Below are 14,137 nucleotides of genomic sequence, written 5' to 3'. Positions count from 1 at the left end.
CATATGACAGCTGCGCAAATCGGCTTAACAATCATCAGCTAATTTTTATGAACAGCTAACTGCAATCTCAGTCCAACAAAAAAACAGCTAAACCAGTTAGCAACGGAAGTTAGCAGTAGCTCCAATATAACCACTCATAAAAATAACAATAAAGTTGGTACTTGAATTTTAATCTCAGCCCCAAGCATTTCACACTGCCTGCACAACAACAATAAGAACAACAACCGCCAACAGTCTTCGCGAACGACGCACTAAATGTGCTGCTAGCCGGTCCAAAATACAAAAAGAATGCACGCATACGTAAGTATACACACGCACATTCGGCTCATAACTGTATGTTATCACATAGACTCCCACTGTTGAACTGCCTCTTTGACGTTGTTGCTATGTAGTTTTCTATTTATTTTTGTTGTTGTACATTTGTGCTGTCTCAGTTCAGTTGTATTTGCATTTATTTTTGTTTTTGTAGTTGTTTATATTTGATATTTGCTGCTGTTTATTTGAAACGTCAAACGACACTCGAGGCCAACTGACGCTCTCACCGCCGAAGCAATGGTCGTGGCAAAGGTACTTAACATGTTGCAATTACCTCAATAATTGTTTCAATAATCGTAAAAATCACGAAAATGGCGGATACTCAACGGACTCAACGTACTCAACTCGAAATCGGCTGGCTAAGCACAACCGGGCGGGAGTATTAACGGATGTTACGTATACGCAGCAACAAATGCGACAAGGAACTGGGTACTTTTAGGTTACAATATTTATGAATGAGTGTATGTTTGTATATATTTTTATTTGGTTATCAAATAATCGCGTAACGAATGTGATTGGGAAAAATCTAAGGTGTGGAAGGTTATTCATTACCTTCGTACATACATTAATTTCAAAAATTTTATTCTAAAAAATTTAAATTTTATGAAAAATATTATGCCATATATGCCAATTATAATTTACGGGTCAAAAACCCCAAATTTATAAATGAAAGTATATTTTGAAACAAAACTCTCAAAACTTATCTATAATTTATAAATATGTCTCTAATAAAATGCTAAAAACCCATTCCAATGATATGCGTGCTATTAATTTAATTTTAGCTCTTCTCCACCTGCTTACGCTTGTTGACTTCTTAGCGCAATGTTTTTTATGTGGCGCCGTGGCTTAGTTGGTTAAAGCGCCTGTCTAGTAAACAGGAGATCGTGAGTTCGAATCTCGCCGGGGCCTACAGTGACCAAGTTTAGGTGTCACTGGAAAATAGATTTTTTAGTAAACGAGTTTTTGAACAAATACTTAAATAAGGAAAACGTGAAATTTTCAAATTCATGGTTACATAATAGAAAATAAAATATGAAAAAATAACATAATAGAAAAGAAAATACAAAAAAATTGCTGAAAGTTTATATTCCATTAATTTATATAAAGTCTAAAGCATAATATGGAAGTTATTGTTCATTGTTGTACTTCCAATACATTTCTAGTTTAAATTTAAGATAAGAGTTTTTTATATTTTATCTAAGTTATACTTTGAACCTATATAAAGTATTTAAAATTAAAACATGCTATATCTATGTATACAAATAAATAATTTACTGGGTTTTAAGTATTAGCAAATTTATTTAAAAACATTTATTTAAAATTAAGAAAAATGTTTAAATGAATATTATATATATTTGAATTTAAGTCCTTAAACAAAAAACCCTGTATTGTAGAAACCAATGCCAGTTTAAAAATATTTTTCTTTTAGTTAAAAAATATCAATTTATATCCCCAGTGACATTAAAATCTATGATATCTTACTCACTTTGTTATACAACAGGGTTGCCAACATGGCGCCGTGGCTTAGTTGGTTAAAGCGCCTGTCTAGTAAACAGGAGATCGTGAGTTCGAATCTCGCCGGGGCCTACAGTGATCAAGTGAGAGTCACTGGAACAAAATCGGTTTTTTAATCTGCGAGTTTTTGAGAAAGTTCTAAAGCAATAAATTAAAGGTACAATTTAAAATTGACAAAGATTGAATAGAAAACGAAATATGCAGAAAAATTATGGAAGGGTTCGAATAGATTACATCAATATATAGAAGAAGCTCCAAAGTATATATTGAAAGTTTTGTAAATTAATGTACTAATAAATGTTTTTAAGATTGGCGTATTTAATAGTTTATTTCATATATAAATTTTCATATACAGCCTATGGACACATAAATGGCACATTTTTTATATCTCTTTTTTGTGTTTTTAATCAATAACAAGTGTTTGGGTTTTTTAAAAGGTTAATTCTTTGTCTTCAATAATGGTACAAAATAAAGTTGCAATTCATTGCTAAAAAAATAATCATCAAAATGGGAAAACTTTGGTATAATGAGCTGGACACATAAATAGCACAACCTAAAAAAAGGTGGACAATTTAGTTAATATTGCATTTTTATAAATTTTGTTCCATACAAACATTTTTACTGTTAATGTTTTGTGCTGTAACCTTTATTTTTAATGACTGCTTCCCACCTGCGACCCATACTTTCTACGAGATTCTGACACTTAACTCGAGGCAAGTTTTTTTTAACGGCAGACCAGAGATCGTCCATATTTTTTTATAACCTTTGCAATTTTAGTATTGACTTCATTCCATAGGTTTTCAATTGGATTTAAGTCAAGGCTTTGCGCTGGCCAATCCAAAATATGTATCCTCTCTTCAGAAAACCAATTTTTAACTAGCTAAGAGGCGTGTTTGGGATCGGTGTCTTGCATAAATTTCCATTTAATTGGCATAGACTCAAAATCATATGGTTCCACATGGTCTTTTAAAATGTGCAAGCACTGAAACTTGTCCATCTTTCCATTGATTCTTACGAGCGGACCTACACCATGCCAAAAAAATGCTCCCCGAACTATAATATTTCCGCCACCTCACTTTATCGACTTCTGAGTGTACCTAGGATTATACTATTGCTCTTAAGACGATGTACAAATATTCTGCCATTTGGTTCCATCCTGCTAACCTTTGTTTCGGCACTCCAAAATATATTTTTTTGGGACGGCCTTCATCTCCTTCATATAAGCTGAAGAGCTAGCAATAAATGGCATCCTAAATCTTGTGTTCTACTACTAGAAAGCTAGCGTCTCCCTAGTTGTGGGGCTTTTAACAAGTCACTGCCCAATTGGCGTCCACGCAGTAAGGCTAGTAATCATACCACACGCCATCTGCAGAAGTTGTTTTATCTTGAACAATTTGGTTCCCGTAATCGGTTGTACACTTCTCTTCTTATGTCCCACAAACATTGTATTTTTATACTCTTGCAACCAATTGTTGCAGAGTATTAAAGTTTTATTCACTTAACGGTTGTACGTATCACCTTAGACTAATATTGAATTGACAGACGTCAGCGTTAAACCGGATTAACTGAACACTTAATCAGATCCAAATGTGTAGGTGACATGATGGCAGCTTTGCGTGAGTTTGAAACTCTTGTAAACAGCTGATTGTCATTTTTATAATATTTTCGTACCAAAAATGGATGGAAGATAAACATTGTTATTGTTAACAGATCAATTTTTACAAAAACGTATCAGCACATTATTTTTAAAACTGCATCATAACATAACCTAGGGACATAAAAGTTCTTGTTTTATTATTAAGGATTTAAAAACAGCTATCAGTGTTGCTTGTTTCTCATTCACAATAGATTAAATTTGGTCATTTATAACAATGCTGCCAACGAAAATGCAGCTAACTCTCTAAAAATTAGCAACGTAGTTATCTTCACTAACTCCTGAATTAACTGCATTAATCCGGATTTACGCTGCCTTATGTCAATGCTATAAGCGAAGTAGATAAAGGTTATATATATACGAGAAAAACTTAAATCCGGTTGACTGTCTGCCTGTCCGTCCGTCCGTCCGTGCGAGCTATAACTTGAGTAAAAATTGAGATATATCGATGAAACTTGGTATGTGGGTTCCTTAGTTCTAAAAAAAAATTCGAGTTCATAGATGGACATAATCGGACCACTGCCACGCTCACAAATCACCATTAACCGAAAACAAGTCTCTAACAAGTTTAATGTACATACATATCTCCTAAACCACTTAAGCTACAACAACCAAATTTGTACAAATTCTATAACAACTTCTACCGGCATTGTCAAAATGGATGAAGCCGGATGATAACTCCGCCCATTCCCCATATAACGGTACTGTTAAAAACTACTAAAAGCGCGATAAATCAATAACTAAATACGCCAGAGACATTAAATTTTATCACCGATATGGTATAAGAGAGAGGTTTATATTTGATTTTGATAAAATTTAGTACGTGGCATTCTTCTTACATTCTTATGGCACATTGTGAAAATGAACAAAAGGACAATAACCACGCCTACTTCCCATATAACACAATTTAAAACTCCAATTGATTATTTCACTTTCCAGTACACAAATCAAAAAGCAATTAATATAACAAAATAAAACTTTTCACGAATAATGTCTTTAGTGTGTACCACCTTATGAGCAAAAATTGTTTACATCCAATAAAAACTGTTTAAGCCCCTAGGTACTGAATATTTAAACCCCGGCACTTATACATATGTAGTTGACTTTTGATCGAAAATGTCGGTCAACGTATGATATACATATTAGAGTGATTCAAAAAAAAAAAAATTTTTTTTTTCGTTTCGTACTCGGAAAAATAGGTTCCTAGACACCTCTAAGAAAGCTTCTCCAAACATGAGTTTTTAATTGTAACGGGAAGGTCCTCCTACATACAGTTTTCTATTTTTTCTTATTATCAGATAGAAAAATTTATATCTCGCTTCCAACTACTTGAAAAAATATCTTGTTTCTCAGATTTTGTGTTAAATTGAATGTTCTACAAAAAAGGTCTACTATGATTTTTTCGTAAACCCAAACGTTTAAAAGATATTAACAGTTAAAATTTGATTATTTTTGGGAAAATTTTTTACTTCTTATGAATTTTATAACTCAATGAAAAAAAATTATTATGAATGATGAAACTCATAATTTTGTAGGAAATTTGCTGCTCTATAAAAATGGTTCTTATGATTCTTCGATTAAGTTAAGCGTTTACAAGATATTTATCGTCAAACATCAATGCATATTAAGGTGGATCAAAAAAAATTTTTTTTTTCGTTTGATACTCTGAAAAATAGCTTCCTAGACACCTCTAAGAAAGCCTCTCCAAAAACCTTATTCATAATGATTTTTTTCATTGAAATAAAATATTTTCCCAAAAATAATCAAACTTCAACCGTTAATATCTTTTAAACGGTTGGGTTTACGAAAAAATCATGATAAACCTTTTTTGTAGAGCATTCAATTTCCTACAAAATCCAAGGAACAAGATATTTTTTCAAGTAGTTGGAAGCGAGATATAAATTTTTCAATCTGATAATAAGAAAAAATAGAAAACTTTATGTAGGAGGACCTTCCCGTTTCAATTAAAAGCTCATGTTTGGAGAGGCTTTCTTAGAGGTGTCTAAGAACCTATTTTTCCAAGTACGAAACGAAAAAAAAAAAAAATTTTTAATCACTCTAATACATATACTATAACTGTAATTAAGGGATAATCCTTCTCTTACAATGGTGTATCTGTATGTCAAAAATGGGTTGAATAGGACCTATACTTCCTTTCCCTGACTTTCATTCTTGCAAGTTGCAAGAGTGTAAAATGTTCGGTTGCACCCGAACTTAGCCCTTTCTTAATTGCTTTTTTTTTAATATTAAGGAGTAAGCCTTACTTCGACTTAAAATCAAAAAAATTCTCCTCGTTTTCAAACAAAAATGCCCACGTAAAAATATAGGAGATTTTTTCTTAAATCTGTAAGCTTTATATTTATTGAAGCCTCTACCTTCTGTTGATATAAAACATATGTACAATACTATGTTGAATTTTACCAGAAAATGCAAAAGCAAACCTCAACAGAATTCATCAACGAACATCCCTTTCCTATTTCCGACCACAAATTGCCCGTAAATGATTTTTCCTCTAATTTTTGTTAGTTTATCTTACGTTTTCAATGGAACTTCTTTAAAATTGCTTTATTTTCAAAAAAATCAATGCATCCGTGTTATCATACATATTTATCTGTGGTAGTTTTCTAACATTCCTATTCAGCAGGGTTGCCAACATGGCGCCGTGGCTTAGTTGGTTAAAGCGCCTGTCTAGTAAACAGGAGATCGTGAGTTCGAATCTCGCCGGGGCCTTTAATGGAAGTTAACGTTAATTTTTAAAAACTTTTTCATTGAAAAAACTCAAAAATACTAATTTCGTTTGTAAATGGATAACGCTACAATTTTTGTTTATTAAATTTTTTAAAGTTTAATTCTTTTCGTTCTTCGTTTGCTATAGTTATACTCAAACTTTTGCTTATTACATTTATTATATGGTTCTAAACTATGCTAAATCGAATTTCAACAATATAAACAACAACAAAAGCTTTCAAGCTGCTTGCATATTCAATCATCAAACCACTTATCAACAACGAAAGCTTTGTAGGCCGTAAAAGCTTTACGAAAATCGCTTTGTTCAGTCCTTGTACACCAAAAATAAAGTCACCACCATGTAGTAAGACGGACGTTCATAAACCAAATTCGTAAAATTATCCATCTTTTCATCCAGTAAATGGCGCATGCGGAAGCTAAGGCCCTGATTTTGTTTTTCCACTATTGATAGCAGGCAAACGATGCGATGTCTGTGGGGGATAAAAGAGGAAATCAGTCAATTGAAGATTAAACTATAAAATGAACCTTAAGTTTATATTTTTTTGTTTATATAGAAGGTAATATAATATATCGTGGAATTTTATTCCCCCCTCACCTCTTATGCTGTAAACGCTTCACACGGTCTCGTATATCCGCCGCCAGTGTTTCGGCCATTTGTAGCGAACGCCACGAGTCATAGGAACGACCAAAGCGATCCCACGTTAAACGCTCCTCAATAGCCGTTTCAATCAGCTTATAAACCGCTTCCATGCTGAAATTATTACGAAAGTATTCCCACTCGCGCTTCGGTTTCTCCGTAGCGCTTTCAACTTCTTCGCCCTCACCGGCGGTGGAATGCAGCTTCTGTAAGGCGCGTTTCTTGCCCAACATCGATTCCATGAGCAAAGCATTCATGCGATTTGTGGTGCGCACTGAGGCGGTTATTCTACAACAACACAGCAGAATAGTTTCAATTGTAAATAAAACATTTTTGGAAATTTAATATATTAAATATTTCAAAAACTCTATTTTCATATTACTGTTTTCGCACGGCAGGCCAAGCGGACATTTTGGACAGTCAATCAATTCGTCAATCAATATATGCAAATATATATTTTTAACAATTTCACTAAAATTTGTCGCTCGCAAGTCGTCAGTTATTCAAAAACACCGGAACTGCCACTTGACAAGCCTTCAGAAATGCAACGCGCATGCAACTGAATCGCTGTTGTGGCGCCGCACTGCGACAAAGCCACAGTAACGCGTCAAATGCTCGCCGCCGACAATTGAGTTGTTCGTTGTCGACAGCCCACACACAGCCAAATAAATTATTTACACATACAACTAGCTGTGATAGCAGATAGCGGCAGACAGTCTGCTTTCAATGCCAAGCTTTCACTACCTCCAGTCAATCGCCTTCTCCTTCTCCTCCCTTTGGCTGCATATAACTTACGTTGATTTCTGCGAGATTGTGACATTTGAGGTTTGCTACTTTTCGCTGCTATTGGCGTGTTGCAAACCATAAATCATCACCATTAGCTGTGACTATGACGCCACCCACAAGGCTGTCGTGCCGATAAGTCGCTGAGCTGCGACCAACGATCGGCTGTAAAAGCAAGAATTTGACAAGTAGGGGGATGTTCCAAAAGACCTTCAGTCCAATGGTGTCGGCATATGTGCATTATGGCAACAATTTTATAAATTGTTTTGAAAATAAAGTACTATATATGTATATATATATACATATATGCATATAGTCTGAGGTCGTTTCGATGTTTCAAATACAATCATTAATGGAATAGTTGTATTTTATACCCTGAAGAGGGTCTATTAGATTTGCCAAGGTGTTTACAGCACCTAGTGGAAACGTCAGAGACGCTATAAAGTGCATATTTAAATGATTAACAAGTTTCAAGCAAAAATTTCAAAAAGTGTAAAAGGGTTTAGTTTGCCATTCAAAATCTACCATGTTCTTTGAGGTTAGAAAAAACTATGACGTGATGAGACAAAACCGACTTCGGATCATGCTGAGTGACCCCAGAAACATATAATACACCAGGTTTGGTGGTAGGAACACCTCAAAGATTTATTTTGGGGGCCTGTGTAATAGTTATGAATACTGTCATATTAGCCGCAACCCAAGTAATCGACATGTAATCACATTGGTTTGTAATCAACTCTGATAGTTATAAACATAACCTGTCTCCGATTGGAAGAAACTTGGGATTGGAAAGAACTTAGAGGAAATCAGTTTAAATTAAGTAGACTGGCTTTAAATGTATTAGAAATGTTGCAGTAAGTTCCGTTAGACTGATAGACGACGTATCAAAAATCAAGAAAATTTTGACTCCAAGTTTTCTATTGACTTTGTTATTTCATTTTAGACTTTTGATTAATTGGCTGTAAGCATTTAATTTTTTTTCAGTTTACAAAGATATTTTGTAGGGATATTTTATTTAGCAAGTTGCAGTGCAGATATCTACCCAAATTTAGCATAGTTAGCTAGTTGTATTGACGTACATATGTATATTCAAACTTTTAACAACCTCTCTTCATGCAAAGTATGGATCTCTGAATCTTTTTTCGAGAAGTATATTATAATTAAATGACACGTTTTAAGTTTCTGGGTAACGTTTTAATAAGTATAACTATGACAATTTCAAAAAAACGATATGTGTGGTATACCAAAATGATTTACTTATATATTGATAAAGTGGGTTCTCATATAAAAATGTTTATCCCAAAAATCGAGAGTCTAACCTTAGTCGAGTTCTGCACCCCATGTCCGCATATTGGAAGCGTTTAGTGCTGATAGTGGACATTTTCCTAGGTAACTATATCACACAAAATTATGAAGAACTTTTGCAAAATATGCAGACAAACTTAAGATTCTACGAGAAAAAAAGAATTTCAAGTTGGAGTATATCCACATTCATTTGGATGCATTTTCATTTAATTATACATACTTGTATATTGCAATTTCATTTAGATAATTATAGTGAGAAACAGAGACACCAGTTGCACTATAATCTAAAAATCTAACGAATAAAGATGTTAAGGTTGCTACATAGTTTAACACAACTCCAACGGGGTAAAGATATGTTAGCTGTGCGCAGCACTCTAAACATTTATACGGATAGCTCGAAAATTGGTAATGAAGTTGGTGCGGGTATATACAGTCTACGGTTAGGCATAAGACAACTTTTTAAATTGCCAAATCACTTCAGTATATTCGAAGTTGAGGTCTTTGCTATTGTTAAAACCGCAGAGCTGGCTTCTAATACATCTGCGTAGACAACCAAGCACCAATCAAGGCAGTAACATCGTATCTCATATCGGCCAGAAGTGCCTTAGTAAGCAGGGCGGCAGGGAAAAGTGTAGAAGTGCAACTTCACTTCTACTGTATGCCAGGTCACAAAGGCATCCACGGCAATAAAACAGAGGACTAGACAGCCAAGAATGGTGCACGGCTAACATCCAAACATGTGATCAACTTTGGGAAATCCACACTTTGTCTATACGACGATCTCGACAGAAGCATGGTAAAGAAAACCAAGACCCGATGGAACGACCTACATGGGTGCAAACCTGCAAAACTCATGTGCGCGGTGTACGGTAGATCGGAAGTACACAAAATTTCTATTCGCACTCGCTAGAAGAGATACACTCACATGATGGGAGTACTAACTGGTCACTATCTGCTGGCAACACTCGCCCGCAGGATAGAGCTGACAGAACGAGAAGACTGCAGGAAAAGTTTAGAGCATGTCACCATGGAAACAATGGAACATCTCTTGTGCACTTGTCACGCATTGGCAAGACTACGTTGTGAGCATCTGCGGTCCCCACTGTAAGATAAGCTGGAGGAGGCTTCGATAATGAGGCCGCAGATGCTTTATTGAGATACTAAAGGGTTTGTTTTTTGGACTAAGTTTCTTTCGCCGCGACTGTACTTCGGAGCGTGCGCGTACCACTGGATTCGGTAGAGGGCGTTCCTAGCTAACGAACGAGAGACTGGTCAGTTGTCTCAGAGCACTTGGAGAGTCAGGACAAACATTTTCACGCGACGTGTTTCTGTGAGTCAAGCTGCAAGCCGAAAATGCAGCGTTTATTAGAGCAGAGGTACACGATTAAATTCTGGGTGAAACTCTGTCAATCTGCGACAGAGACGTTTAATATGATCAAGCAGGCTTACCTAGATAATGCTTGAGCAAGAAGTGATGTGTTTCCGTGGCACCAGGTCCTTTTGCCGGGCAGGGAAGAGGGAGAGGGGATGTGACTCTTTTGCGCAAAGTTTTGAACTCAGACCGTCGACTAAGTATTCGTTTAATTGCCAAGATGTTAAATTTATCAAAATCTGCGGCTCATGACATTGTGACGGAGCACTTGAACATGCGCACGGTGTATGCGAAGATGGTCCCAAAAAAATCGACTCAGTCCTATTACATTCCGGACAAATTCTGTATGTTTTCCGTACTGAGCTCTCTGTCTACTTCAATGCATTCTTATTTTCCAAAACTAAACTGCTATTAAAAATACTATATGTCTGTTATATTCATTCATCTTTTCAGATTTCTGTAACGTCAAATGCAAAAAAAAAATTAAATCACTGATTGCAAGCACCAATAAATCCAAATTCGATATTTTGTCTAGAGCAACAAAACTACTATAAAATAGTGTTATTTATTCGTTTTCAATTAAATAATTCTATCTTTATAAGTAAAGCTACTTTTTCAATGAATTTTACTAACAAAAATATGGTGCCAAATGAAAACTCCACAGTATGGATATACCCTTTCAAATATAAAAAACACAACCAATATGTTTACTTTGGCTATAATACCCTTCACAAGTACAAAAGATTTCATACATGAACATTTTTTATCTCATCTGAACACCTTTTTTGGGAGTTTTTTCGGAGATTTCAACGTTGCTTCGGATAATAAGCCACACCAAATTTAAAAAAGATATCTCTTCAAATAAAAAAGTTTTCCTTACAAGGACTTGGTTTGATCGTAAATTTGTATGGCAGCTATATGCTATAGTGGCTTGATATCGTCGGTTCCAACAAATGAGTAACTTCTTGAGAAGAAATCAAATCAATATCTCAAAAACTGAGGGAGTAGTTGGCGTATATACAGACAGACGGAGATGACTAAATTGAATCAGCTCGTCATCCTGATCATTTATATACATATTTTTTAGGATCTCCGACGCTTTTCTGGGTATCAAAACCTTGATTGCAAACTTAATGTACAAGGTATAAAAATATGCAAAAGCGAATACTCCATACTTCATTCATTTACAACGCTGGCATTGCTGCTTGAAATTTCTAAATTGTTATTGATTCAATGACGTGAGGGAAACAACTTACAAAGCTACACACACGTTGCTCTGCACATATTTACTTTACAAATCAAAGCTGTCTACAAAGCAGGTTACTGCTGGCATGGCTGCACAAGTGTATGCAATGGCGTATGAGAAACCATGAGCCGATGTAACTCAGTACAAGCCAGATAGGCAAATTACTACTCTGTTTACATGCCAATTTTCAATAATACCACAACTTTTAATTTGCAATTAAAGTGTTGCGCGAACTTCCAAGCGCACACACACTCATACTGCCTCTCCATAGAATTTCATGTGTGTGTATAAATGTGTGGGCTGTCTATAGAAGTTCAGACCTTAGGTAAACACAACACAGAAAATCCTACTTTTTTGAAGTTAGCACAACTTTTCACACATTAACCGCAAAAGTTTCGAAAAAGAACACACATACATACGCACAGAGAAAGCGGCTCGGCGAGCAAATCTAAACTTTTTTCCCGGTAAAACTCTGTAGCAATTGGCAGTCAGAAGGCAGGCAACCACCGACAAGCGGAACGCGGTAGAGGCATATCAGCACAGCAGTTAACGACAATTTTAGACTTATTTAAATACGTGCAACTCCTTTGCAAGTATATCAATTTTTTTGCAACAACAATTTTTCTTTCATAGTTCAATTTCTTATCTTTGCGCCCAATATATCTCCAATCCTTCCTTTTAACTCTTATTTTGTATCTATTTTTCTTGAATTGCCTATTATTTTGTTATTGTTTGCTTTCAGTAAGTTTTTCACTACATTTAGCACAACCCTCCCAGTACTCACGCCTTTACTCGATCCATTTGCCAACACCGCGCTTTATTTCGTACACCCACGTTCGTTGATCCCACCGTCGTAAATTGTACTGAATTGCCGCGCTGACGGAAAAGCGCATTTTGGCCACTTACTTTTCGCCGCTATTGTTCTTCTTTACATCAGCTATCCACACTTACAAAAGTATAGCGCTTTGTTTATCCTTCTATTGAAATCTAATTCTATTGTAGGCGTGCTCGATTCTCAAATGTTTTCCATTAACTATCCGCTTTTATCGCTTCTAATGTGTTTTCCATCCGCCATACCGAAAGAAGTAGTTGCTTCCATTACTTTAGTGTGCTTGTAGATGTGCCTTAGTAATTTCGCCTATTTTGAGGTGCCAAAAGTTCAATTTTTTATATTTAGATATTGCTTACAGGGTGCTTAATATATGCTCATTTGAAATTGTTACTTGCATATACTTGATTAATTGAGTTGAAATTTTTATGCATCAAGGTAATAAAAGAAAACAGTATGTAAAGCCTGGCCTCGAACCTGGTCAATACATTTGGTGTTGTCTTTTTCATATGGAAAATTAAGTTTTAGCTTAGTGGCTTTTCTGGGACATTTTTAAAAATTAAGGTCATCACTGCGGCTTTTAAAAGCCTTTGAGTAATATGAAATCAACCTGAAAAATTCCTTATGAAATTTTATTGATGCCTTGGAAAATTTACCATGTGAACTTTTGTAAAGATATCTTACAAAAAAAAGGTTTTTTATACAAAAAACTTGATTTTCATCGAACAGTTCGTATGACTGTCATGTGCTATAATGATCCGATCTGAATTTTTTTAAAGATATTAAATTATTGACTTCTTAGGCAGAAAAGAACGAGCGAAAGATTTCATATCTCTCATATCTCTCTCAAAAGCTGAGCAACTCGTTTGCGTGTACCGTTCGCATAATTTATTTATCTGAAGTTAGCCTAGACGTATGAGTCATTTTTTCTTAATTCAACCTACGGGCTTCTTCACACGATTGCACAGAGATGTTGAAATACTACTGTGGGCAAAAAATATTAAGGATTTTTAATTTAAATTTCACGCAAAAACCAATTCGTCCAAATATTTTTTTTCGGGTTGCTATGACCGTTACTGACATCTGTGCCTATATATATATATACGCTTGTCTTTCTGAAGTACATAAAGTGCATTCGGCGATTTTTACGAGAAGAGAAATTATTCAACAAAGAAATTCTATTAAATTTTGTGTGCCGAATCAAATTTCTGGTGCCGAAACGTTCAGAATGTTAGAAAAAGCCTTTGGTGATAATTGTTTGCCGCCAGCAAGTGTTTTTGATTGGCACAAATTATTCAAAGAGGGCCGAGAACGCGTTGACGACGAACCACACGATGTTCTTAGTCCGCTTGTGCCTAGAAATAGTTACTCTATTGCAAGGTTTGCTAGTCCAAGGTACTATTACAAATTATAGTAACATCATTACTATCTCTGTGATGTATTTAAAATAAAAATTGAAAAAATACCTTTTTTACTGTTTTTTTTTTTTTTTGAATCATAAACGTACTTAGTGTACTTAGTGTCTTCTAAAACAATTTATTTTTACTATCGAAAAGTTGACTTAGACTCTTTTATACTATTTACAAGACATTCTACAATATTTATTTGTTTGTTTAATGAAAATTGAAATAAAAGTAATTATATTACAAGACTTTTTGACAGCCGTGTACAATTACTTGTCAAGAAAGTTTCAGCATAAGCAAATTATCTGCTTTTCACACCAAACGACAGCA

At 35.0% G+C, this 14,137-nt stretch overlaps 1 protein-coding gene and 3 non-coding genes across 5 annotated transcripts; 3 read left to right on the top strand and 1 right to left on the bottom strand.

The window, feature by feature from the left end:
- The first annotated feature begins 1,150 nt into the window (after positions 1-1,150).
- Trnat-agu lies at positions 1,151-1,224 on the top strand. The gene has a single exon. It is a non-coding gene; the product is annotated as a tRNA-Thr (tRNA).
- A 604-nt stretch (positions 1,225-1,828) lies between these two features.
- On the top strand, positions 1,829-1,902 carry Trnat-agu. The gene has a single exon. It is a non-coding gene; the product is annotated as a tRNA-Thr (tRNA).
- A 4,238-nt stretch (positions 1,903-6,140) lies between these two features.
- Positions 6,141-6,214, top strand: Trnat-agu. The gene has a single exon. It is a non-coding gene; the product is annotated as a tRNA-Thr (tRNA).
- Position 6,215: 1 nt separating this feature from the next.
- On the bottom strand, positions 6,216-12,423 carry LOC120771731. 2 transcript variants are annotated; one of them, XM_040099891.1, is made up of 3 exons: positions 12,360-12,423; positions 6,828-7,157; positions 6,216-6,702 (listed from the first exon to the last, which is right to left on the bottom strand). In XM_040099891.1, the coding sequence occupies exons 1-3, from the start codon at positions 12,374-12,376 to the stop codon at positions 6,537-6,539; spliced, it is 513 nt and encodes a 170-aa protein (XP_039955825.1). In that variant the 5' UTR covers positions 12,377-12,423; the 3' UTR covers positions 6,216-6,536. The 2 variants fall into 2 exon arrangements, with proteins under 2 accessions (XP_039955825.1, XP_039955824.1); XM_040099890.1 differs by lacking the exon at positions 12,360-12,423 and adding an exon at positions 7,252-7,409.
- Between the last annotated feature and the right edge of the window lie 1,714 nt (positions 12,424-14,137).

This window comes from Bactrocera tryoni, chromosome 3 (genome assembly GCF_016617805.1).
Source record: "Bactrocera tryoni isolate S06 chromosome 3, CSIRO_BtryS06_freeze2, whole genome shotgun sequence".
Classification (NCBI taxonomy): domain Eukaryota; kingdom Metazoa; phylum Arthropoda; class Insecta; order Diptera; family Tephritidae; genus Bactrocera; species Bactrocera tryoni.
Note: the sequence above shows the minus strand (reverse complement) of the source record. Positions and strands in the feature narration are given on the sequence as shown.